At 44.1% G+C, this 27091-nt stretch overlaps 1 protein-coding gene across 8 annotated transcripts in view; it reads right to left on the minus strand.

Moving 5' to 3' along the window:
• The window catches only part of LPP (LIM domain containing preferred translocation partner in lipoma), a 352635-nt gene that overhangs the window by 15288 nt on the left and 310256 nt on the right, over nt 1-27091 (minus strand). For all 8 annotated transcript variants that reach the window (XM_076341104.1, XM_076341110.1, XM_076341109.1 and 5 more), the window contains 2 exons: nt 4530-4708; nt 1293-1413 (listed from right to left, as the gene is read on the minus strand). In XM_076341104.1, coding sequence (XP_076197219.1) covers nt 1293-1413; nt 4530-4708 — 300 coding nt within the window. The remainder of the gene's footprint in view (nt 1-1292; nt 1414-4529; nt 4709-27091) is intronic.

The following is a 27091-nucleotide window of genomic DNA, read 5'->3' on the forward strand; positions in this document are numbered from 1 at the left end:
TGCTGAATTTAATCCAATTGAAAATAAAAGGAGATTATTCCCTTCACATTTCTGAGGAAGGAAAGGTCTTTAGCATTGGAGAAAACATCAAACTTAAGTACATATTTATTAATGCAGAAAAGGATAGAAAAGAAGCATCACTGGGAAGGAAGTTTGGTACCAATATCTGACTACAGGTAATCTCCTTTGGAAGAGTTAATGCCACAAAGCTATAGCATCCATTCTAGGGGTGACAGCTAAGCAAACTCCCTGCCTGTCTCCCCTTACCAGAACTGTCACCCGTGTTTGTACTGCAATTGGCCCAAAAGGTTGTGGCTGAAAGGAGGATGTCACTGAGACAGGCACATGGAAACCCCACTAAAAGGGCCCAAAACCTGCTCCGGAGACCTCAGCCTCTGAGTACATAGGGCTAAGTATAGCTGCTAGGGAAGCTGGGAATTATCCCTCAATGTGTGATCAGGCAATCACTTGGCCAAAGACTGCTGAAGGAGCTGCGGTGAGGGGGTTACGGCTTGCTTACAGGCCGTACCCTGGAAGCCAAGGTCAGATTGAGAAGTGAACCAGATGCCTCACGTTTCAGCCTAGACCTTTAAGCCTTAGTCCATCCTTCTTTCTGGTTAAAGTTATTAAAACCTGCAACTGTGATAAGAAATACATTTGGTCTCATTTTCTTACCCTGCCATCTGGCTGATGTATTATCCAACAAGTAACACTTGCACTGAAGAATTCTTGAAGGTTCCCTAACACAGCTGTTCCCACATGTTAATTGCTTTAAGGTGATTTTTCTTCTCTGTCTTCAGATTCTTACCATCAAAATTATATGAAGTGCATAATGAAACTGAACAGGAAAGTAGCAAAAAAAGCATTGCACAAAACAAGAATGATCATGTTTATGTGTCCATTAAAATTCTTCAACCCAGAGCCATATGTTGAGTTTCCTGTACAATCTTGCTCAAATTCTAACATGCATTAGCTTTCATTTTAAGAACATAAACATGAGCAACGTTTGTGTCCAAGCTATAATTTATGATGTTCTCAAATATTAAGCTCTAATTACCTGAGTCACATTCTCTTGCTCTCCTAATGAACCTGTTATAAACAAGGGACCTGATTTTCTTCTCATTTGCGCTGATATAAATGAGGAAAAATTCCTTGCATGCTGAAGTCAATGAAGTAATTTGATTGTAGAGCCAGTGTTACAATAGGGTATGCCTGTCATGTGTAGAACATGAGGCGGTGATGAAATTAAGCCAACCTTTGCTTTCTGTCCTTCACGTGATTAGAATACTAACCTCACACCGGTAGCACTGGACATGGAAGTCACGATCCAAGGCGACAATGCGTACAGTCTCCTCTTGTCCTGGGGCCGGCATGATGGGCTCCTTACACACTGAACATCTTGGTGCAAATTTCCTGAAGAAAGAAGAGATGGTTGCAGTCATCCTCAAACTCAGAGTGAAAGTTTTTGTTAACTGCACCAGCAAGCCAGAAATGTGTGCATTTGTACAAACACACACACACGTATGTACACATGTCACGGTTTGCAGCTTTGCACAGCTGCCTCCTTGGAAAGAAGACAGGAGGGAGCACTTTAGTCCTACAATGCAACTTCAGGTTTGCAGGATATTAAAGAGCATTTTGCAGACTATTAGGAGAGGACTTCAAGAATATCTGACAGGCAGCAAAGCATATTCTACTTGCCCTAATTAACAACTAAAGTGCCTGTTGAATGACCCACGATCGTGACACCTATGCACTGCCGCAACCATCAGGCTCAACTCCCAACCTAACTCTAAGAAAGTCCATACAATTCCTAAGGTTAGAAAGATGATCAGAATCAGCTTCAAAAGCATCTCTTGAAAAAAAATCAAAATATTAAAAATTGGAGCTTGGAACAAATAGGTAAAAAGTCTTAATAGAGATGGTAAAAAGATTTGCCTTACACTACACTAATTTGTTGAGGTTTATCCCATCCATTTTAAACTTCTGAGCCTTCTTACCAACTTACGCACACAGGAGCACGCTCCTGGCTGTGCTCACTCTCAAACAAGAAGCATCAGGGCAATTCTCACTAGCTGCGTTTTCTAGCTAAAACCAACTCTCAGTTATCCATTAGTGGGTTGCCCAGGCTCAAAAGGGAACAGGTCTGGGTGCAGAGACACCAACACTCCCTCTTCCACAGTCAGCCTGAGTCAGAGTTGTATGGTGACAATCACTCACTGTGTGAAGGGACTGGCTTGAATCAGCTGGCTTAGCTCAGAGATCAAGAGGAGCACAGACCTTTCTTTTTCCCCTTATATTGCCCGCTGTATGCCCTTCTCGCTAATTCACATATCTTCTGTATTAGCTCTGGTTTTGCTCCCCCCACTTGCCCATGAGAAGCGGCTATCTCTGCTCCCAGGCAGGCGGATATGCTTGTGAACATTTAGTCTGTGGTGAATCATTATTTGCTGTTTTGGTTCAAAACCTATGGGTACCAATTCCCTGGCTGCAAATTCTGCTCACAAAAAAAGAAATTTGTACCTACAGAATCTGCTGCCATGTAACGAGAGCCCGGGTCACAGGCTACGGAGTGACAGAGGGCAATGCTTATGGCAAACATCAGAACACGAGGAGATCAAAGGCCCTTCTCTTCTGAAATGTCTAGGAAAGATTGACTCTGCCACCCAGGCTGTCACATGAACTACCTCAGAATTAACTAGCTCAGAAAAGAAAAAAAATTCTATCTGTACTAGGAATAAAGAAAAATATTAATTTCACTGGCAGCAGATGAAAGATGTCTGTGTAGCTGTGATCTAACAAAAAAAAAAAATGAATTAAACAGTGGCTATAGTGAGCGCTCTGAAAAATAACTTAAATGGATCATGATATGACCGGAGCAGTAATCGCAGTTAATTATATGCTGCTTCATGCAGGCGCTTCCTTGTGCCATTTAGCTCAAATGTGGTGCTTAAAAATACTTCAATGTTTCTCTGTCCAGGCCACTGTGGGTAATTCGTTATGAGCCAAATATTAACTCCCAGGACCCAGAGATGACTCCTGCAGATTTCAGGGGATGTGGATATGCTACTGTGGGGCCCAAGCTCATGGGGTAGCTAAGCGACACTGTGAGCATCAGGTACAGTTTTGTTATCAGGAGGATGTACAAGATGTAGAGCACTCGACCCCCAGACCAGGAGGACATGTCATCCCTGATCAATTAAAACTGGGCTAGCTGAAGTGCTGCTAAACGTGTGGTTGGCTGAAGACATTCTGAGTGTCACATTAGGTCTTGTGCTATTCCCGTCAACTTCCCCTCAATCTTTCACTCAACGATTTTGTGTTCTCCCCTTGGATTGACAGCCTCCCACTTCCCACTCTCAGAGCCCTGAGGTCCACATCCAGTCACTGCCAAAAGACTTCAACATGGGACATCAGCTCTTGCTCCCAACCTTCCACCTGAAGGCTTGTGAGCCCTTGGCCTGTGGGGCTCGGGGAAGGAGCAGACTCCAAATCCTAAGTGGATGTGAGGGAAACCCTTCAGGAGCCTGAGTGGTGTGTAAGCCTTCTTTGGGCCTGTGCTCAGGACCAAATTTTACCTTACACACACAACTGCTGGCACAGAAAAGCAAGGCAACAGAGCAGCTGCCAATTAACCCAGCCTATCTGAGCTACAGGGAACATCCTCATATTGGATTTTAATGTTCTAGTTGATCATGGCTGCTTCCTTTTCTGTCAAGTCAACCTGCTTCTTTGAGCTTTCAGGCCCACACACTGATGTCATGTCTACCCCCTTAGAAATTAAGAGATAAATGGTTGAGATGTAAACTCACATTTGTCAGTATTGATTTCCTCTTTAATTGAGAGGTGTAATGCGTCTGTCTTTTCCATACAGGGGAAACATTTGTGCTCTGATTATATCTACCTGTCTTCCCTAGATTAGTTGTGATAATGGGGGTGGTAGCGTGGCAGTGACAGAAACTACTTGCAACTATACCTTTCAACTTACTTTAAATAGCAGTTTCACTATAAATTATTACAAGGGCTGTATTTTTAGCAGCTTTAAAAAGCTAATTAGCAACTAGAAACAAGAGGAGCTGTGAACATCCTGTGGCCACCTAGATCCCTCTAGCCAGTAGGCAAACACCTGCAGAGTGCTACAGTACAGGACCTCTCTTAATTGCTTGGTGGAAGAAGGGGGGAGATGCTGATGTGGAAGCACAGGTACAGGCAGTGAGGAGAAACATGCACATGCTGAGTGCAGGGGAAGGCGGGAGGAATGCAGAGCATTTAAAATGGAGGAACACAGAGGTTATCCATAAATTCAGATCTAAGCAAAACCGAGATCAAGCAGCACTGGCCCCTAACCAATTTATCTTGTATACCTTGGTGTGCCTGCTTGGAGCAAAGCTCTGCCTACTATTTAAGAGCCCTGGGAGGAAGTGGCAGAAGGTTCAGATCTTTTTGGACACTCAATAAAAAAAGAAGGATTTTTAGGGACAAAAGAGAAAGACAATAAGCAAAGCCACTGAATGCAGCTTGGGCCATACTTATGGAAATCCTCGATGCAGTGGATGTTCCCACCGGCATCCACGGTGAAGGGGATCCCATCCAGGCTGCGATGGCACATCACGCAGGTGAAGCAGTGGGGATGGTAGGCCTTCCCGGTGGCTCGGAGGATCCTTTCCATGATGGGCTTTGCGCAAACGCTGCATTGCTCCAGCGTGTTCTGCAAACAAAACATACACAACAGATGTGAGCACCCTCTCAGCAGGACATTTACAAAGGTCAGTTGGGTTGGAGGCTGCTGCTGGTCTACTTGGAAGCATTAGGTACTTTCTTTTCATTTCTTCTAGATAAGCACAGTACAGCCAACAAAGAGTATGATAACAGCACAGGGCCTGGGTCAAGTCTTTCGTATAGTGTGAGAACACAAACCAGAGGCTTCTCTCAGCAGCTGTGATAAATGATCAGAGATGACCCATCAGGTGGGTGTACGTGAGACACTGCAGCTTCTGTAGCCAAGAGCACACGAAGGAGTTATGCAGCAGCCTGCACTCCTGGGTTTTTGCCTCCGGACTGCCCAGTCTGAATGACCTTTTGCAGCTGAGTTGATTAGAGACAACCTCCACAATGTGCAGTGCAAAGCTGAAGCTCAAACTCCTGGGGCTACACAGAGACCCCCTAACTGCTCTGCCAATACAGCTCCCATAAAGGATCTTTATCTGCCTTGTAAGAAAATCTTGATCTTCCTCTCCCACCACGGAGACTACTGTTGAGTCTGGGGAGAGAACAAAGCAGCGTCTGCAATGAAAGCATCACAAGGACAGGAGTTCAGGATAACTTAAAACTGTTCATTTATCTCTGGCCCACGATGTTTGAGATAGTAACTGTGAAATGCCAGCTCTAAGGCCATGATCCTTGCCACACAGGTTTTACATACTGGCCTGCTCCTGAAGCACTGGAGCCAAAAAAACCCCACCTTTCAAGTGGGGTCTGCTGAATGATTCATCTCATTTAACCCTCACTCACCCTTGCAGTTAGTTATAGAAACACCAAGATAATTTTGTTTCAGTTGGTTGTCTGTGAGCCACACCAGCCCTTCTGACACCAACTGTGCAACTTACCCTTTCAAACCAAGCACCTTAAAGACACATGCCATGAATGGACATGTATTGCATCTATGCAACCCACCAGATGCAAACAATAAATCTGTGGCAATGATTTGGGTCATTTCACTGGACTTTAGGAAAGCAAACTTCACCTACTACTCTTGCTTGATGCCTCTGGAGTTATCAAATGATGTTACCAACCAGTGTTTGAATCTTGGATGAGGTAGAAAGTCTATGATTACGATATTGATTATGATTAAGATAGACAGAAATAAAGAGGGGGGAAAAAAGGAAAGGAAAAAATCTAATGGGACAGAAATATAAAAAGCTGCTGGAAGACAGATCGTGTTGACAAACACAGGAAGGCTAAAGTTATTCTGCTTCCTCATGCAACAAAATTCCCAGGGAAAGTAGTGCTTTGACTGACCGCATTGTTACTGCTTCTTTGAGCCAATATTCTCAGTGGCAAGATCCAGCCCTTACATGTGCAGCCAAAATGTACTGTCAGGAGATGAATCACCCAGGAGCTCAGAGAGGTTACTTCTGCAGTCACATATTTGCTATCGGACATTATCTCTAGGCTGCAAATCACTGCTAAGATACAAACATAGAAATACACAGGTTCACATCAGAAGATCAAAAGGATTGTTTTTGGAAAGATTGATATGACAAGTCCTGAATTTCAACCCATATGAGAACTGCCTCACACATTTGTAAAGAGAGCACAGCCAAACTAGCATTGGTTTCAGACTGGATTTTGCTTTATGCCTTGTAATAATGGACAGGAAAGAATTATTGCTGGCCTTTCTGTCTGGTTACTGTCACCATCATCATCATTATAACAGTTGCTGGCATGCCAGAAAAAGCAAGGTCAATTTTCTCTTTGGAGAAATAACCTGGCAAATTTGCCATTTTGCTTTGCATAAGCAGATCACATCATCTCAGTCTGTAGCCATGCTGTTCTCTGTATTGCCAAGGAAGGAATGCAGCATACCTGCAGATACCGACAGAAGATTGTGCCACTCATAAGGCATTTTCTATGACAACTTCTGTATATGCACAGGTATGGAGCGTTTGCTTCACCAAGTCACTGCTTGCTTCGTTTCCAACAGTTGCCAACAACAGGGGCCAAGGTATGAGAATGGGGCAAGCAAAACACAGCAATTCCTTAGGATGTGCTCCCAGCCTCCAGCGATTTCTGGCTTAGGGACTTCCTGAGCCAGAGCTCGACTTCTCTGTACTTAGCCTCAAGCGGATGTTTCTCCCATGAACTTTCCTGATCGCTTTTTGAATTCTGATAAACATTGAGCACCCACAACATGGCTGGGAGTTTCACGGCTTACCTGCACATTGGGGGCTGATCTGCTAAGCAGTTCCCCTGGTCTGCTACCACAGCCTACGTAACCTCTCTAGACAGCAACACTGAGCACAGCCTGTCTAGTACTGTGAACAGAGCAGAAACCTGCAGCTGCAGTCCACCCTGCAAAGGGATTTAACACCAAACAGCGTGGCCTGGAAATGCTCTCACTACAGATCTGATACACCTCCTACTCACACGTTTCAGACACACAGAGTTTAAGACCGCAAGGGATCATTACAATCATCTTGTCTGACATCTCACGTTAATGCTGACTTTGGTGGGAGTTTTGCAGTGACCAGTACAGCAGGTAATCACGCTTCTGGATTATGCCTTCAGAAAACACACGTCTTCTGCTCCCAAATCTCAGCTCAGTTACACTGTCTGACATTCTCGCAGCTAAGACGAGCGTTTTAAAATTAACCAACTCCTGATTAAGCCTTCTATACAACCTGAAAATCAGACCTGAGGAATTTATTCTTTTCATCCTTCCAAGTCTGTACCAGTGAGGAAAAACAAAGTCATTAGTTGCAGACTCCAGCTCACTCCCTGTCTGGGAGTATATTTGCTTAAGCCTCTTTACTTGCTAGAACCCTGGCTCAGACCCTTCTCTTCAAGGTGTTACCAGAAGATGCCAAAGGGAAAGCTTCCTTGATTCACACCCATTTGACATCAGGTTGCTGTAAGGCAGGATTTGGCCTGTGGAGCTAACAGGGTTTTCTTTGATTCTCTAATCAGGTTATCCCACATGCCTAAGTGCTGCCCCAGCAGCTAACAACCTGCACAAAGGTATTTCTGCACATTATGGGAATAGCATCCCTGTAGAATTACAAGTTTGGCTTCTTGATTTTGCTCTCTTTCGCAGTTTAGCTAACTCTCCAGAACCTCCTGGAGCTTTCAGACCCTCAGCAAGCCAAACAAGATGAAGGAAAAAAAAAAAACCTAACAGCCCTATTTTTCTTCTTTTCTCCCAAGGTGCCATTGCCAGCCCTCTCTGTAATCAACAGGTAGAGCTGAGTGCATCTGATGAGCTACACAGAGGGCCAAAGCAAGACACGGAGAAGAAAGATAAGAACCAGCTAGAAAACATCAGACCTAGAGGCTGTGGCCAAATTCGTGTCATAAGAATATGGACCACAAATCCAGCATGGGCTGAGGGGAAAGTTTACCATCCTTTTCCCATCTTTTTGGCTGAGAGGCAGGAAGTGCCCTTCTTTAAAGAGACACTTGTGTCTCCAAATCCAACTAATTTTGGGGGTTTGAAAAGGACTGGGAAGGAACCATGCATTTCTAAACAGAAGGTTGGCCCAATGTTAAAGGCTGAGTCTGCGTCCACATCTCTTGAGGGCAAAACTGCTTATCCATGGCAAAGAAAAAGAATCTCACCTGGGGAGAATAATGCACCCTAATACACCAGTAAAAAAAAATAACCCCAAGCTAAGATACACTAAAACACAAGCAAAGAACTGAAATGACCAGGACATCAAGCATTAGCTTGCAAGTAAAAACTAAGAGACTTAAACATGTACAGCACAATCGGCAGCAAAGTGCAAACAAGCTGCCTGGGAACAAGTATCTGACAGCAAGTGGTGGTGGGAGTTGTTTGTGGGCCTCCCTATAGCAATACTTGGCCCTTCAGAAACCACAGAAAGCCAAAGGGAGTTGCTCTGCAAATGTTAGGTTTAAACATGGGACACAGTGAAAATCCAAACTGCTGGGAAAGACTTCTGGGGTGCAAGAGCCGTTGAAGACTGGAAGTGGGAAGTGTTTGAATCCCATCTTGAAAACTTCACATCCCAGATGGAAAGCTGGCAAACAGCTTCAGGGAACAGAGCTGCAGAGACAGCCTGGGGGCTGCAGCACATCCTGCTTCCCTAATGCTGTAGATTATAACCCCTCATAACCAAATTTTGGGTGACAGCAGTAACTCACAATATAGTGCAGCACAAGGACCCTCCCACAATGACCTAGCAATGAGTGCAGAAGAAAAGCAGCACAGAGATTAGTCATTGCTTCTTCTGTATTGGCAATTCATCCAGAGCTCTAATGAACATAAATAATCTCTCCTGCACTCCGAACAGCAGACCAAGGAGAGCTCACGCATGGGAACATGAGCATGGTATAGCTTATTTTGCTGGGAGAGGGGAGGGAAGTTGCTGGAATAAATTACATTGGCAACTCATGCGCAGGGACATGAACTCACTTTCTGTGAGCACTGCAGAAGAAACACATTTTTTGGAGTGACTGCACAGAGGAGATGGTATTAGCTGCGGGAATCAAAAGTGACTCTTGTGCTAAAAACAGGCACATGGTCAACTACTGTAGTTGAACTGTAACTTAGTAAAGTGCGGTAAGTCAATTGCTTTAAGTCTTGTGACTCTGTCCCTCATTTCCTCAGACTGCAAGGAGAGCAGACCAGGAGACATTTTCCCCATTGCGGGATAATTTTTGAGGCTTGCAAACATTTCCATACTTAAGTGAAGACAGAACACTTTAATCTCAAGAAGTCTGGTGAATTTATAAACCCCAAATTAGATCAGGTCAATTAATTTCAAAAGGTTTCATTTAGGTTTTGGGTCTGCAAATATATAGTTGGATTAGAAATTAAATATAAAGCAGACATTGGTGGAGGGGTTAAGTGTCAAGAAGTAATTTCAACACCTGCAAAACCTTTTTCTTAGCATTATTTCTAGAAAAGGAAAATCCAAGACCCAATTCCGCTCCCCCCCCGAATCCCCAGCCATCCCCAATTGCTATCTCCACAGATGGGTAAAACTTGGCAAATACATTTAATTCACTAGTGGCCAGCATGAAATTCCTTTCTCCATATTTGAGGAGAGAATTTGGACACGTGTGAGTTAATCTTTCTCACTTAGCTTGACCAGCTGGACACATTATTAGCAGTGGGTGACACTCTCCTTCCCTTCCTGTTGCTCTCAGAGGGGTAGGTCCAGCAAGGGGAAGCCCTGGGGAAGGATCTTGGCCAATTCTGACATTCAGGCCACATTGTCATAGCTGCATCAGTGTGTTGGGGCAAGGGATGTGACCCCTGACAGCCCAAAATATCCTGGCAAAACCCCCTAATTCAGACACAGTGTTAAGCACTGAGGGTGCTCTTTATCTGGTATAGCTTGTTTTGCTGGGATAGGGGAGGGAAGATACTGGAATAAGTTACCTTGACATCCCTGCAACATTACTAGCATGATGTGGGTCTGAGCTGGGCATACAGCTATCAACTGCATAGTGTAGACTCAGGCCCTGGAGGTTGCTGTTTTCAGTGGCTTTCAAATAGTTATTCCATGCGGCTCAGTTTTTAGTGGCTTTCCCAGCACAGTAGCAATACCACGGCTGGCATGCTTCCCCTCTGCTGGAATCTGCTTTTCTTGTCAGGAAAACCTAATTCAGCTTTGTATTTTTGGACTCAGAGCAGCTGGAGGTGAATCTGGCAGTCTCCTCTCAGCATACAGGGTGAAGGAGTCCCTTGCCCTGTAACTATTAGAGAAAGACTAGATATATTTTATGGCTTATGTTAGTAGCAAATGAGTCCACAAATGTGCAATAACATAGGCCATGATGAAAATGGAACAGGGCTTGAGAAATGCTTCACAAATGATATGCAGATGTCAAAATATGCTCTACAGTGAGGATAGGAAGGAGCTCCATTTGCTCCTTCTTAAGATAGCTGTCTTACCGAGTGAAGGCTAAGGCTTTGCCATTGTCTGAGCATACCAAAGGCTAGAGAGGAAACCTAGAGAAGGCTGCCGGATCTGGGAGGCACACGAGCTGGCCATACTACCTGGAGAAAGGTATATATTTTTAATGGTGAACATAATTAATGTTTGGAACAGCACAGGCAGGGACAGGGTGACTTCTCTCTTGCTCAGTGCCAGTTTAGATAAGACCCACGTCCACCTCTAGTACCACCAAGTTGACAGTGATGAAGGAATGTCAGGGTTAAACGATCTGCTCTGCATTAGGCTCAGTGTTCAACCACAATCACACTGACTCCTTCCAGCTAAAAATCCACAAGAAGCCTGATGTTGGAAATTACTTAACTACTTTCTGGCACTCAAAGCTACTCATCTTCTGTACGTTCCTTGCTCTAACAACACTGAGATCTTTGTCACTTTACAACAGCAGTGCTTATGAATGTAACAAATGAAGGATTCGTTCTCTAAACTGGTGGGCTGGAAGATAAAATGCCTGGACTTTACTTCTGGCTTTTCAACCAAGTAACTGTCAGAGGCAAGTGCTCTCATGCTCTGTGCCTCAGTTCGCCTGTAAATAAAATGGCTGTAAAAGTTGCATATTCCAGTGCGAAACTGGATGCCGTTAGGTTTGATAAATACTTGTGAAGTAGTTTGTGTGCCCAAATGGTTACTTTATGGAAACAAGGTATTTTTAACAGCAACAACTCCAGTTTTTTATCACAATTGCACACACCTCAAAAGTCAACAAGGTCTGACTTTGGGAGGTGCAATACTGGGGAACAGCATCTGAGCTGTTATTTAGAGTACTCCAATGTGACTACAGCAATTTGCAAGGGAAAAAAAATTTGATACTGGGGAAATACTCCTAACTCACAGGTGACTTTAAAAAAGCAAGGAGCATTAAAAAAAGTCTATGCCTATGAAATTTTTTTCAACAACAATAATTATAGTCACACATAATACTACAGTAAGCCAAGCAGTTGAAAGCATCCTTAGCAACTACTATGTAAAAGGACATTGCTATATATCTTGGTAATCAGCTCCTCTTCCTTCAGTAATTTTCCTTCTAGTGGAGGTACGTTTCCAAGTCTTCTTACATCTTGTCCACTGACACCAAAAAAAGAAGCTGCACATTCCCCACAAAATCGAAACAGTGCATGGATGTTGGTGCACACAGCTCATGCTTGCTGTTTGCACTGCTGACCACACCGCACACCAGGTATGAACCCCAGTATAACTATGTGAAGTCGGTCACACTACACCAGGACTGCATCTGGTCCAGAAAACATCCAGCCACTAAGCTGGGGCAGGCTTTTGGAGCGCTGGAGAGACGAGCATCCGTAAAGCACAGCAGCACCAGCAGAGCACAGGAGACAAGCCTGCCTTGGCAGGGAGGGATGATCTGATAAGACAGTTTCCATCTCGGATTTTTTCAACCCAAGGATATCCTGAGCTCACGACCAGACTTTTGGCCCTCATTCCAAACCATTGCATAATGTAATGCCTAGTGCAAGATGCTGATTTTCAAAGATTTCTAATTTGAAGGAAATCCCTCAGAATCCCTCCCAGAATGCCAGAGGTAAACAGTTTGTTCAAGGCTTCTGCAGCTCAGGTGAGCTGGCACAGAGCTACTGCCGAAATCCCTGGACCCCATCACACAATGGCAGCCATGCCTCGGAAAGTAAGTATTGCTTCATACCACTGGGGTCGCTACCAAGAGATAAATCATCCACCAGCTTTGCCAATTGCAGCAAGATGGGTTCGAGGATTTGTTAGGACCCTTTTTTCCCACTGGAGTGAACCTTGGTAGTTTTAAAAACTATGACATTCTGTTAGCTTTGCTCCTAAGGGACAGGGGGAATACATCACAGGTTTTGATAGCCTGCGTTTTTACCTATTATTAACACCCACATGTCAGGTGAGAGCACCTACAAACCATAATCATAACTCAGGGCTCCATGGTACAAAGTGCTCGGGGGGATAAAGCAAAGCTGTTCCCTATGCCCAAGCACTTCCAGTCTTTGCGCTATGGATGTCGTACTGCTTGCCTTACATGTTCTCACCATCAAATTCATCTGTTCCCTCAACACATGATGTGCCTGACCTTGCATGCCACCCTGGGAGTTTTGCCTAAATAAGGACTGAAGGATCTGTCCTGTTGTGATTACTTTCTGCACAGGCAGCAGAATTATATGCAGCTGGGAGATGTGGCTAAACAGCAAGCAGATACACTCTGCTCCCTGTTTAGATACAATTGTGGACAACACAGAGATTTCAAGCTTAATTAGCAACGCCGAGGAAGCTGTTGGAGAGGCATTTCAAACTGCTTGCAGTTTAAACTGATTAGAACTTTGTGAAAACAAAACAAAATTGTGTAGCAAATTGTTAGGCTAAAATTCAAGTCAAACTGAACCGCATCAAAGGAAATACAAAGAAGTGACTATCGACAAGAAATGGGCTTTTTTCTTTTCTTTTGGTAGAGAATTTTATTTCATAGCCTTTAATAAACCTGATGCTCCAATCCAAGCTTGCCACTCTGGCAAAGAGCTTAACCAAAATAACAATGGAACTCATAGCTGGCAGACAGAAGAATCTATAAATTGGTCAAATCTGGGCAGAATACAAGAAAAAAAATCCAAAATTCCATTCAATCTTCCTGTTTTAGAATTTTGATGTAACTGACCATTGACATGGAAATGTTATCTTGACCTTAACTGCTAAAGCTGACTTGTGGAGGAAAAAATGACTGACTGTGACATTTTGGTGGTTATTTATAGTTCCCCTCACCCTCCTCTTTCTTGGTATTTTTACATTAGAAATGAATTCTCGCCTGCCATGCTTTTCCTGAAGGACCATCTGAGCAGTGCAAGAATTTCTGACATAAAAACCATCAAGAAAATGGAATCTTGTTGATTAACACGGAAATCAAATTTTAGTTGGAAACTCTGTCAATAAACTAGCATCCAGCAAAGATGAGCTTTTTTTGGTTACAGATCGAACACCACCAGCCTTTTAACTACAGCCTGGTTAAAGTTGGCATTTTATGCCTCCTGTGCTCTTCAAGAGAGATTCCCCGAAGAAACCAAAGGGAACAGACAGGGCTACTACTTGGAGAGTCTGGGTATTTCTAAAGTTTGTACAAAAAAAAAAAAAGGCAGAATCCTTCCCCTTCACTCTTCAAGAATAAAAAAACCTCATCTCTAAGCCACAAGGAAAGGCACACAACCCATTTTCCCCTGGTTATTTCAAGTCACAGATAAGGGCATCTCTAAGTTTCTTCTAACAGCTACCAAAGGTTAAATATTTCAGCTGAATATCAATTCAGTAGCTCCCCCTTACCACCTAAATTGCTCAAGCAAAGAGAATGCAAAGCTTCTCATGTATCTCTCATAAAAGTCACAAGAGAAAGTCGTGTTTTCTAGTGGCAGGGGCAGAGCACTGAAAACTAAGGATGCCTAGCTTCTGTCCTTGGGTTCACCAGTGACTCTTTCCGAGAGTTTAATTTCATTATTTTCCACCTCTGTGCTTCACATTATCTGTGGAGTGAGTTTAGTAACGTACTGGGAGGCCTGTGATGTTCTGACAGAAGTCACGTCTCTATTACAAACACCAAAGCTGGTACCTAGAACTACCAAGTAACAAACAACTCCCCAAACTGATCCAAACCAAAAACCAAGCAAGAAGGTAATGAGATTTTGCACAGAATTTCACGGCGCTTTCACCAAAACACCTTTTGAGTGCAAGATAATTTTTCAGTGTGTACACACAAGTTGTGTAATACAGGTCACGGCAACAGTTCAGCATAAAAATAGCTGCTTTTAATAGATAATGTAATCCAGTATAAAGCTTGGGAAAAACCCCTAAGACTCTCACAGCACTTGGATGCTGCTGCTACCTAAACTGACAGTGAGAATATGATTCTCCCAAACCCCTGATGTGTTTCTTAAACAGTTGCCAAATGCATTTAAGTCCCTGATGTGAGGAGAACGCGTTGGAGCCTTTAGGGCAATGGGAGATTTATCTGTGCCTAGAACATGAGGGCTGAAAACTTTGTGGGTGCTCTGAGGTCCTTCCAAAGGGAGGGGAAAAGGTGTTTTCTTATTTCCTGAAGAAACGCTCCTGAGTGAAATGCATATTTTAAAGACTTTGGAAGAACACTGGGCAGGGACCACAGGCAACCAGCACTGGCCACTGTCAAGAGTAACAGAAAGCAGAATTTAGTGAGTCAGTGTAAGGCAAGAACTATGTTTCTATACTCTTTCCCCTCTATACCAAGACCAGGAATTTTATTTTTTTTTTGGCCAGGATTTCTTCAGAGGCTTGAACTGAGTTATCCCCTGGAGCAACACCCATTCTTCTATCTGGAGTCAGACTCTAATTGGAAATAAATTGCAGGCTCCTGAGTAAGTCCAGGGCCAAATATATCACCTAGCAGGTACTGGGATTATTCTTAGATGCAATGACATCCCTATTCTTTTCATTCAGATGACCTGGATGCTTGCTTCAGTTCCTGGTCTGGAGAAGCAAGTTTGAGCCACCTGCTGAGATAAGAGTGACAAAAAGAAGGGATACAAAAAGGGAAAATGGAGACATCTATGTAAGAAGAATCCAGACAAGGCATGGCACAGGTAAGAAAGCTTCCCAAAGAAGTCAAGTGAGATGTGAGAAAAGTGAAAACCCATCTGCTTTCTAGCTGGAGACTGAGATCTTCCTGGAACAGATCTTCCAGATCCTTCCTGGAACAATGTGTGAAAAGTAAACCAGAAGCTTTGGGCTACTTTTCTGTTCAAGACACTGTGGTGGGACTGTTGGGCAGAAGATTCCTTGCAACACAGTTGCCTATCTAGTCCATTTAACCACTTGGCACTGTTCTTTTGCTCTCAAACTAGAAAATTTAAGGCTCCTTGTGAAAAAAAGTTTTCTTACTTTGGACAGACAACACGGAGACTTGGATGGCAAAACCATTGGAATGCAAATGTCTTGGGCTGAGAGTTGCCATCAAGAGCAGGTGGGCACGTCTGAGTAGGTGGTAATTCTCTGGTGTCAGCAGGGTTAGTCAAGGATGTTCAGAGCAGGAAACCTTTAGAGTAAAGTAATTTCTTTCCCTTTCATCACCACAAGAAATTTTGCATTAGTTTGGAATATGAAGGACACTGGTCTGAGCTGTCGGGAAGGTTTATGTCTGAGCACAGCAGACTGAAAAATCAAGCTGACAGTTGGCATTTCTTTACCAGGCCTTTTACATCACTCGAGGAGGCTGCCCTGGATGTTTTTTAAAGTTGAAAAGCACAGCCACTGAACACTGTGCTAGTCAACTAACTGTCAGTCCCTAATATGTACTAACCAGATTTCTCCCGAGTTTGTGAAAGCAACACCAAAGGCTTTCAGCCAAATATTACATTTAAAAAAAGAAACAACAGTTGAGGAAAACCAGCAAAACCCAAACGTGAATGGAGCTTTTGAAAAGAAGAGATTCACGTGGGCACACACAGCAGTAACACAAACTCCACAGTCTTGTGACAGCGCTTGAGAATCAACAAGCAAAGTGGAGGAGCAATGGAAGGAGAAACCAACTTGTCCAACCTCACTGTTTTCCTAGTGACACAGTTACATAGGAAATGTGCATTTATATAAGCACACTGAATGTATAATAGATATTATATAATGGGTCCATTCTCCAGTCGATAGCATCCTCTCAATGTATGGACTCTCGGGCTGAAATCACAGTGGTTATGGAATATAGGGGAAAAAATAACATTATTCCAGGATCATTCTGTTCTGTGACTGTTCCATTCTGTTATGGAGATTTTCTTTCTATAACAGTGGAAAAGACCGTGCTCCGGTGCTTCACACAGTATTTTAAAAGGTCTGAGATCACCTGCACCAATGGTTGTTTCTCATTAACATAACTGCTGAATTGCTCATCTCCATCCTAATACAAGTTACTTCCAACTTTCCTTTCTGAAGACCAGAAATTGCCATTTCCCCAGCAAGAAGAGCTGAACACTCAAAGTAATCTGACCCTCGCCTCGCCTTTTGCCAAGCGGCTCACACAAAATAAAACTGGTATGGCCCACATCTTTCCATAGCTGCTGATTTAAAGGACCTACTAGGAACAACAGAAGGAAGGGCCATTCTTCATCAGGCTCTAACTATGGACCAGATGCAGGTGCAAAGGGACAAGACAGTCTGGTAATAACATGTGGCTCATGTACCTGATCGATCCAGATAATGCAGGCAATATGGACAAGTGATGGTGGTCTCCTTATGAAAGAAACACATCTTGTTGCTGGCACCATACTACCCTACTGTGCAAAGCAGTCCCTCCCCACACGCACTGCCACACCAGCTTCCAAATAGATGAGGGAGGACAGAGGGACAGGGAGTGGCAGTGAAGGGTGGGGAGCAAGGAAGTGATCTAGGACTTTGAGTCATCCTCGTTTTCCGGGTTTGCTGCTGGGGCAGCATAACCCAACTCTGCCCTACCTGTAAGTTTTGCTATGGAAAAGTTAATGTTGGCTCCTCCACATGCAGCGCGAGTCCAGCAAGCATCCTCCTGCCAGTTCTGCAAGGGCAGCTAAGGAGTCTTGTTGGAAATCTGGCCCCAGAGAGAAACAGCAATGGAAGGCAGCCATTTCAGAAGCACATTATTAAGCCATCAGACCAGTAGCTACAGGATCCCCATGGAAAAGTTGATCCAGGCACTTTGTATAATTACTTGAGCCCTTCCAGAGTCATTTATTCCCCTTTGTGGTTGGCAGGGAAAGTCAATATCTTCTGGAGCTGCAAAGTCATAGGGCTTTTTAAGAAGCCAGGTTTGTAGGTGAAGACATTTCTCTTTGCAAAATCTTCGCTTGAGTACACTGTTCAGCAGCGATCCAGGCTTTTTGCAGAGGTAATGCAGCAAGTTCAAATGAGCACGGCACGCAGGCAAGTTTAAGCTTTCCATTTGCTTTACTTACATATGTTTTAACACTCACATTTTTAGATGAAGAGGCATAAAAATAGCTTAACTGTGCATATTGCCTACAGTACTGCTGGACTCCACCTGTGGGAAGGAACTGGAGTTCAAATTTTATTAAAGTTGCACGTTTCCAGGAGGTTGCTAATTATCCTGCGTGTTTTATACAGTATTTCTGGCTCCAGGGTCTTTCTGTACTTTTCTGAAAGAAACCCAACACAAAAATATTTGAGCCGAGATCTGGAATGCGTGACTGAAACCCAGGCACTCACTCCAGGGTTCATCTGACCCCATATATCCTTGTTCTTACCAGGCTTTGGAAAGTGCTTTGGGATCTGCTGGTGAGAAAATACTGCCTGGATACCAAAGATCTGTCTTTCCAATTTAATTCTCCTGCTTCCATGCACTTTAAACTCGCCTGTTTGCCTGGCATTCCTAGGACTACAGCTGGGTGTAGAACTTATCTTTTCAGGGCCTGATGTGTGAATGAATTCACTTTGGGTACAACCCTCCTTTTAACTACCAATCGCTCACAGTCACACACTGTGAAGTGTCCTGAGGGATGGGGTGTTCTATATTTTAGAGTGGTTAATTCAAACCGCCTTTTCTTAAAGACGCTCTATGCCTGCAGCTTGAGTTGGGGTATGTTCAGCATCTTGGAAAAACAAAAACAAACAAAGCAGCCCATAGTCTCACATGGAGAAGACAAACCACAAGATAGCTAGAAAGAAGGCAAATTTTTGAAAACACCAGCTTTTACCTCTTCTGACCTAAATGGCTGACCACCCCAAGCACGACCTCTAAGTGCTTTTCTTTTTCTCTTTGAACAAAGGCAGACAAATCTCCAGTGGCCATAAATCATCATTCTTCAGTGCTATCAGCTGGAGTTACTGACATCTGGACTTGCCATGGCAGTGGTCTAACAGGAAGAACGTGTTAGCTAATGCCATGTACGGGACACAAGGACCTTGCCAGCATATGATGTGCGTGCTTCCCATCTTCCCACCATGCCTGGGCTCTCTGCTCTCTTTTGGGAATGTGACAAAAAGAAAACAAAACAAGGCACCACCCATTCTACCCCAAATCCACAGTTTGTGAGGTCCTTGGTGTTATCACAGCATTGTTTCTGTGCAGAATCCCTGGCAACCGATCCACTTATGATATTTAGTGCTTTATAGGTTTGACTAAATCAGGACTTCCATGACAGTGTCCAGACCTAGTCTGGAGACACAAGAGATGAAGACTTAGCGCTTACCAGTCTTTTATTCCAGTAGTATCCAGTCATACTGTTAAAGTATTTGTCTCATTTCTGCTGCGAGTGTATTTGGCTACTGCTTCCACCATTGTTCTGCCTTTCACCACTATAAAAGTTTCTGTATTAGCCAGTACTTCGCCTTATACATTACATCACACAACCTCTGCAAAACTAAACTGTCTGAACTCACTTTGAAGTGTTTTTTTTTCTCCCACCCTTGGCTCTTTTCTCCACCTTCTTCAGCCTTTCAGTGTCCTTCTAAAGGATGGACAGATGCCTAGGTAGGGGATTCCACTCTCTCACCAACACAACTTGATATAAAACGACTCTTCAATTTAGTCTTTTTGCAAGGGCTGGTATCAGCCCTTTTTGCCACAACACTGGAAGTCTTCCTTAGCTGGCTGTACAGAAGGCTCTGCTCCTTCCTAAGGAAGGCACTTTGCAGGATGAGCCTCCAGCTGTAGATAGAGCTGGTGCGCCAGAAGATGATGGTTTTGTTCCTGGACAGATAGATGGCCTCACAGTTGGGTGTATTAAACCAAATTTGCTCAAATGAGTCCAGGATGTTCATCAGTCCATGCCCCTCCATTCCACTGCTCTGACATCTTACTAACCCGCTAATTTTATCAGCAGTTTTTTTTTTTTTTCCTTTGTTGCTAATAACAGATTACAGATAAGCATCAAGTACTATCAGACATAACAGCTCTGCAGTACCGCACTAGAAATCTATTTCAGCCATGCTCTTTCACATGGTTTCTCTTGCAGGAACAGTCACCTGACAGCCCCAAAGACATGTTTGAGGACAGATGGTTTATCCCAGTCTGTCTGGTTACCATCACAGGGAGTCTTAAGCAGAAGCCATTAACGAGCTGTGTGATTTAATGGCATTTCAGGGTTTGTACAATGTGTGGTAGTTACTCCACATGTCTATGAAATGAAAGCTTCAGCGTACAAAAGGTTTTGCAGAAAGATTTAAGAATTGCTTCAACAGGAGGAAACAGTATTTTACTTTACTACAGGGGGAGAAAAAAAAAAGCTAATCACTCTGACAAGGCCCTGGAAAGCAACAAGCTGACTTCTGGTTACTATTGTGTAAGTGATAGTTGCATTTAGGCATGTCTGAGTGACAACGTTTTCAAAGCTACTGGTCAAGCCTACTTCTGCAACGAGTACTCAAAATCAGCAGGCAGAGATGATCCTAGGGCTGAAAGCATGGAGAGAGCTTGGAGACTGACTATCCCCCAAAAGACAAAACTGCAGTATAAAAAGAAAGTGCATTCCCAATACCAGACCTTTCACAAACAGAACCAGGAGAAAGAGATGCAAGAGATTCCTGTGGAAGAAACTGGGAAACATCTGCCACAGCCGATACAGAGTGAGGGGAACCTCTGAAACTAATCTAAGTATATGGTAGTTTTATGCATCTGTAACTCCATTTCTGTAAGCTGCGACTTTATAAACCTTTTTAATTATTCAGTGTCTTTTGGATGTTACACTTACTTGCTGTAACCTTAACTCAGTTTGAATTAATGGTGATGATATTACATTAAGGTACTTAAAGTGGAGTACCAGGAGCCTCTAGTGATGCCCTCTGTCAATAATACACTGCTGCAGAGAACAAAACGTGTTTTCCCCAAGCTGCTCTGGCTAGCCTAGGAGATGGTAAGGTGTAGAAGGGAAATCCAGCTAGGAGAAGCTCCCAGCACCCCAGGACTGTGGCCATCCAGTCAGCTAAGCCCTCTGAAGTCACTCCATGCAAGTCTCAGTGAACAAACAATTAACATCAACCCATTTCTCAGGGAGCTAAAACTGAGGGAAGCAACTCAAGCCAAGCAAAAGATAGACATAGGCAGCAGAAGAATTCAGAGTAGGAGCAAGGGCTGAGAGATATGGACCTAGGACTGTGTTCAAATAGCTTAGCCCCAGCTACCTTAAGTTAACCAGATTTCTCATTTCCTTCCTCCTGCTTTAGGGCACTCTCAGCAGCTTTGGCACGCTTGAGGCCAGCACACAAATCTGCTGGATTATGGATCTAGGAGCCAAGGGACTCACCGAAGGGAAGGACTGGTAGGGACCTGAACAGACATAATGATGCTCTGGGCAGGAGGAGGAAAAAGCCATTTCCCAGCTGGCTCCCAAAGCCCAGACATTACAGAGTACAAGAGGCAACCCAAGCACCAGGAAAACATCTTGGGGGAATGTGGACAGAAAACCTCAGGGCTGAATGCAGCTCAAGCATCCTGGCCCTGCCACCCCAAATAGATGGCGTCACAGAGGGGCATAAGGTAGCTCACCTCCCCATATATACCCCATACGGGGTAAAAGGAGCACCATAGGGCTGCTTTCCCATGCTGGGATCTCCTCCCCATGAAGCACACCAGGAGTTCCTTTGTTTGGCAGACTTGTGAAATGGGTTACATTTTCCTCTCCCATTCCTACAGGCGCTGCCACTTGGCACATACAGCTGACATATCAGCTGCACATGCATCTGAGCTTTGTAAATCCCGTGCTAGCTCAGATATGCAAGATGGACTCAATCCATAATGGAAGAAGAGTGACATAAGTAGACCCCCATTTTTCAAATCTTTGACAAGGATTTCACAGGGTAGGGTAGTCTCTACCCTCTGTTTTCATATGCCAGGATATTTTCCAAAATGGCTTGTGCTTTAGATCTCATTCACTTCTTTAAAAGAAAAGGTATTTTTCACCAAAACCTGCTGGAAAAGAAATCTATCTACAGAAAGGGGCAGCTGCACCTTGCAGATATGCACAGCTGAAGATCTTTTATGTAAGACTCCCTCTGACCGTGTGGAGAGCTGTTAAGATGTCAGATCATGGTTTGTTGCTCTCAGGGAGGCCGCTGCAGCACTCAGTCAGAACAAGTTTACATCTTGGAGGAATTAATTTGTCTGAATAATGTCATCCTGGTTAAACAAAATGTTAGGGAAAATATTGCAGCATCCTGGTGCACCTCCCTGAACTGATGCCTATATATGGGGATTAGCCAGCGTGAAAAGGATCCTGCTGAGTCAAACTGGATTATAGCAGTATTATTTTATAGAGACAGAAGAGAAGGGGAGGGAGGGAGAAGCTAGGGAAACCTTGCAAAAGTATCAGCTGTTTGACATCTTAAAGCAAACAACATGGATGTGAAAATGCTGCCCGTTTACACGAGTGCATCAGAGCCAGGTCAGCTGACAGCAGCAAACAAAAATAAGTTTTTACCCCTATTAGCCCTGCAGGCAACCCAGGTCCCAGAAAGCAAGGTGGACTCCAATCCTTTCCCAGGCATCAGGAGATATGCTGGCTGTGTTTCCACCAGGCACCAGCGCCATGGCAGCACCCCGGTGGTGGTGATGTTCCTCACGTGGGGAAGATGTCCCAGAGAGCCTCGCTAGGCCTGCCTAATTGTCTAAACAGCACGCAAGGGAGCAAACGAGCTTGCAGACTCAGCTCTCGGAGCCCTTGGGGAGCTGGTACAGATGGCAGGAGGGGAAAACACGCAGGCTTTCAATAAAGTCCCTGAGGTGTCTCCATTTTTCATCACCAGGATTCACACAACTATTTATGCACTGATTGTTCAATGCTGGCTGGAGACTCGGGGCTGGTGGCAAGTCACAAATGGGACACGTCCTTGTACCTCTTGTTTGCAGAGCTGGATCTGCAGTGTGTTCTTAGAGCGTGCCTGGAGGGCTGGTGTCCTCTCTCTCCAGCAAACAGCTTGACCTTACAGTGATATCATCAATTCCTCCGCCTGTGTCTCTCTAGCCCAGCAAATATTTACCTGTGCAAAGCAGAAACGCTTGCCCAGGAGAAAGCAAGAGATGCCTACACCAACCATCTGTACCCTGCAACGCAAGAGGGAAGATTGGGGGCTGCCTTCCAACTCTCACTTCAAAATCAGCCCTAAATAACCTACATCTCAGGTCAGTGCTCTGAACATTGGGACTGTACAAAGGCTCTGAGGGTGGGTGAAGAAGACCCCCCTACCCTGATTATGTCATTAAAGGACAGACCCTGCTTAAGCACAGAAGAGCAGCAAAACTCAGGCAAGGGAGGAGGTGGTACTTTTCAGGCCAGAAAGAGATGCCAAAATAAGAGGCAAGGCTTGTGCCTCTCTTTGTAGTGCTTCTGTTCAGCAAAGCTGGCCTTGGTGGATCAAAATCCCCATGCCTGCTCCTCCTGGGAAGTGTCAGAGCCTAACTGAGTGCGGTGGATTATGCTAAAAGTTGTGCTTTGCAACACAGCTGAAGACCGCTGTGGTAGCAGTGGAAAAACACTCCTCCATCCTCCACTGCCCAATGCCAGAATATCAAATGCAATGCTAGGCTAGCCAGAGCTTACAAACACATGGTTCAAAGGGAAAAATTCAAATGGATTTGAGTCATGGGAGTACCAAAAAAAAAAAAAAAGATTCTCAAAAAACAAATAGAACATATCGGTCATGTTGTAAGTTAGAAAGCCAAAATTTCCTCCCAAAGCCAACAATGAAACAGTTTCCAAGATTCCAGGGCACATCTCTGTCTGGAGCTAATATAGACATTTTTTTAATTCAAGTTTCAAGCCCAGTAAAATCCATTTCTGACAATAAGAACCCCTCCTGGCCAGCCAGCCAAAGAAATCACAGCACTCCTCTTGAACCCACCTTTTCCCCACAGGTAGCACTGTAGCCTATACAGCTGTACCCCTCCAGCATTGCCATGCCCATCGCAGTGTCCACCGCACATCTCCCATGGAGCAAGACCCTTTTCCACCCTCTTTTTGCAGTCGGCAGTATTAGCCCTGTGCATTTCCAAGTGGGGAGCTGGAGCAGGCTAGGAGCCTGTGGTGGGAGGACAGGAGCAGTCCTGACCTACACCTTCCCAACAAGCACTCCCATCCCTTCCCTGCCCCTCTCTGCCCCTGCACATCCCAGGGTACTTTCTGCATGCTGGCCTCAGCTGGAGCTGCAATGAGGCCTCTCCCCGAGCAGCCTGTCTGCTTGTCTCCCCTACATCTCAAAGAAGTGGCAGTTTTGGGGTGGTTTTGCCCTCCATTTGAGTAGGTTTCAGAGCCCGGGTCACTCATCTCCAAGGCCCGTTTCCTAATCACATACATCTCATAGAACAGTCTGGGCGTACCACACCTCCACTTTCTTTTCCTGGCTCTGTCAAAGAAAATGGTCAGAACTGCCTTTTCTGGTGAAGCCAGCCCTGAACGAGGATGAATTAGAGCATGACTAAACAACCAGGCCATGCAGGAGCTATACGTGGAGGAAAACCTACTTTCTAGGTATTCAGATGAGGCTTGCCTTAAATACACCGAGCAAAGGTGACACAGACACTGGGGTGATTGCAGGAGGGTTGTAGGTAGGGCTGGTTAAAATATTCTTCCCTGAGAGGTACCAGCAAGCCTCCACCATCACTCCCAAGAGAAATGCATGTCAGACCAAGCACATGGCTTGTAGCTACATGAAGTTATCTGGTATGAATCCCACCACAGGCATCAGACCCATTTAACAGAAATCCAGTTGACTCCAAATCAGACAAAAAATGTCTGATGCTCCCTTAAAGAAATAGCAGTAAAAACCAAAACACCCCCCCCCCCCAATTCCCTATATGTAAACATCAACAAAAACTAAGTTGTTTAATACATTTTGCAAAAGTAAAACCAGAATAAATGCTTTGCCTCCAACACATAAGGAACATATTATTACCACATTGTCTTCAGTGATTATTCAAGCAATGCATTTAAACGTTCAGGGAGAAGAATGTTTGCTAAAATATTGTTATGTAACACAGGGAAAATGACTAATTCTGCCCTTGATCTTTTTGTATTTTGCTCCAAGTAAGAGTCACTAGATCTTATTCTCCGGTCGAAGCAGCAGCACGGCCGAATTCTGACCCGATTCCCCCAGTGGCTTTTACAGTGGGCTGATCCTATCTCTTGCAGCTGAGTTACTCCAGACACACTGAGCATAACCGGCTTCTGAATCAGTCCTTCAGGGCTGCACATTTCCAGAAGCAGGTGGAATAAACAGCACACATTTCTCCATGCTCCCTGCTGACGGAGGTCAGAGATCATTTACTTCCAGTTCCTCATGACTTGTGTGGAGTCTAGAGCCTTACACATATGCCAAGCGGGGCCAACTCCATTGAGCAGTCATAAGCGTACTTCACCAACTGCTGATTCACAGGCTGGGTTTGTTACATGAATTCCTCCCCTCTCCTCATAGCAGATGCAGAAGTTATTGAAGATCTGTCCTGTGGGTATCCTTATTTCCAGTTCATTTGCATCAAGAGTATACATAAAAGACAAATAGACCTGTCTGATCCTATAGACATGTACTAGAACCTGCCACTTTCCTATCCTAGTGTTAAAAAAAAAAAAACACCACCAAAAAAAGAAATTTGGGGTTTATAAACTTTCAATAGCCTTTTTTAAGCTGTGACCCAATCCAGCCTGTATTGGAGTGAAACCTGCCCCGCATACACAGAACAAAGGTGACACTGAACCTTGGGGGTATATTTAGAAGGGCTGTAGCTAGGGCTGGTAAAAAATATCTCGTTTATAGCTTCAGAAATGCCCCTGACTTCCCCTCCCAAATGGAAATTTCCATGGGAAGTGTCTCATCCTGACACACTTTTGAGAAGCAGCTTTTCACTAGTGGGGAGAATAAAAGAAAAATCTGTTCTTGGGGTTTTCTTTCAAAGCTTTTAGACTCCATCCTTCAAAACATGTGATTAAGATTTTCCTTTTGGGGGATAAGTGGGGTGAAAACAGCAATTCCCAACCATCTTCAGCTGAAATCCATTTCTTGTGCAACTCTGAGTACATGTCCCTGAGTCACTGGAGAGGCAGTGATGGGTTTTAGCTCTCACAGGGCTGTGTTGCTCCATCAGGTGATACATCACAGCTTGGGTATCTGCAGTCCTCATCAGGCTGGGATTGTGTTTTTATCCTTCCTTCCTATAACCTCCAAGTAGCAGTATAATGCTATGCATGGATGAGATGGACTGGACAAGTCTAGGTCTTGTTTAGCTTAGAGTTAAGAGGGAGGAGAGTTATTGAAATCAAGTGTTTGGGATTTATCCAGATATTCCCACAGCCAGAATCCAGCTCCTTGGAGCCGACCCTATAACATTCTCCCTCTTTTCCTAAGGGCTTCCTCAGACCGAGGTTCAAAGGCACTTATGAAGCTCTGTCACTGTATTAACCTGTACCAGTGAGATTCACCCAATTTGCCACAGAAGCCCTAATCGTCACCCGCTGAACACCTGCTACAGCACTTTATTATTTTTAATTAACAACAGCCAAATTAAAATTACCAACTCAGTCCTCAGTGAGTCTGACTTGAATCTATGCCCCCTCAGTAACAGCTAGGTCTGCTGTAAGCAGAGGAAAACACATCAACCTGCTACGGGATAGCGAGGCAGAAAGCCCCTAACCATACCAGAAAGTTTCAAAGAGCAAACAAGGCTCCAGCTAGAGCATCAGGGCTTATTTTGCAATTAGGAAAGAGAAGATAAGAGGACAAGTGAATTTCCTGCTGTGATGGGGCATTTACAATAGAGTCCCTATAACTACATCTTGTTCCTAGTGGTACCAATCTACACAGTGCTGTGTTTATGTAGTGTCTTGGACTGCTTGGAGGTAATAAGCATTCACCAAAAATGGACTGCTATTAGCCACCGGCAAAAGCTGATTATAATAGTGCCAGCACTGGAATATGTTTTCCACCCATTTACAAGAGGAGTAGAACTAACAGGAGAAAAAAAAAAATCACATTTGCCAGTGTTTGGAGCGTAGTGTGCTCTACATACAATTATCGAGAGAATGACAGGAAATTGACCCATTTACTCAGAAAAGTTCCTATCGTGTTCTGCACTATTTCATTTCATGCCCATTTGAGAACAAGTCATTTCTCTTCAGGGCAGAAGATAAATTGTCAGCTCGTACACACATCTCTTTTCATTGCCAGGCACAGAAATATCACAAAGAAACATTTCCCTGCCCTCTGCTTAATTTTCTTCTTCATCTTCTCTAATAAATGGTGCTAACTATAAAAGTCAACGGACTGTAAATAAACTCAATTCTATTCCTACCTTACCTTATGATTGATTTTTGGACATAATTTATTCCACCCACAAGGTCTCTTGTCTGATTCAACTGCTCTTCTCAGTACCAGAGAAAAATCAGATACCAACCTTGGTGGAATAGCTTTATGTAAAAACAGAA

This window comes from Aptenodytes patagonicus, chromosome 6, assembly GCF_965638725.1.
Source record: "Aptenodytes patagonicus chromosome 6, bAptPat1.pri.cur, whole genome shotgun sequence".
Lineage (NCBI taxonomy): Eukaryota > Metazoa > Chordata > Aves > Sphenisciformes > Spheniscidae > Aptenodytes > Aptenodytes patagonicus.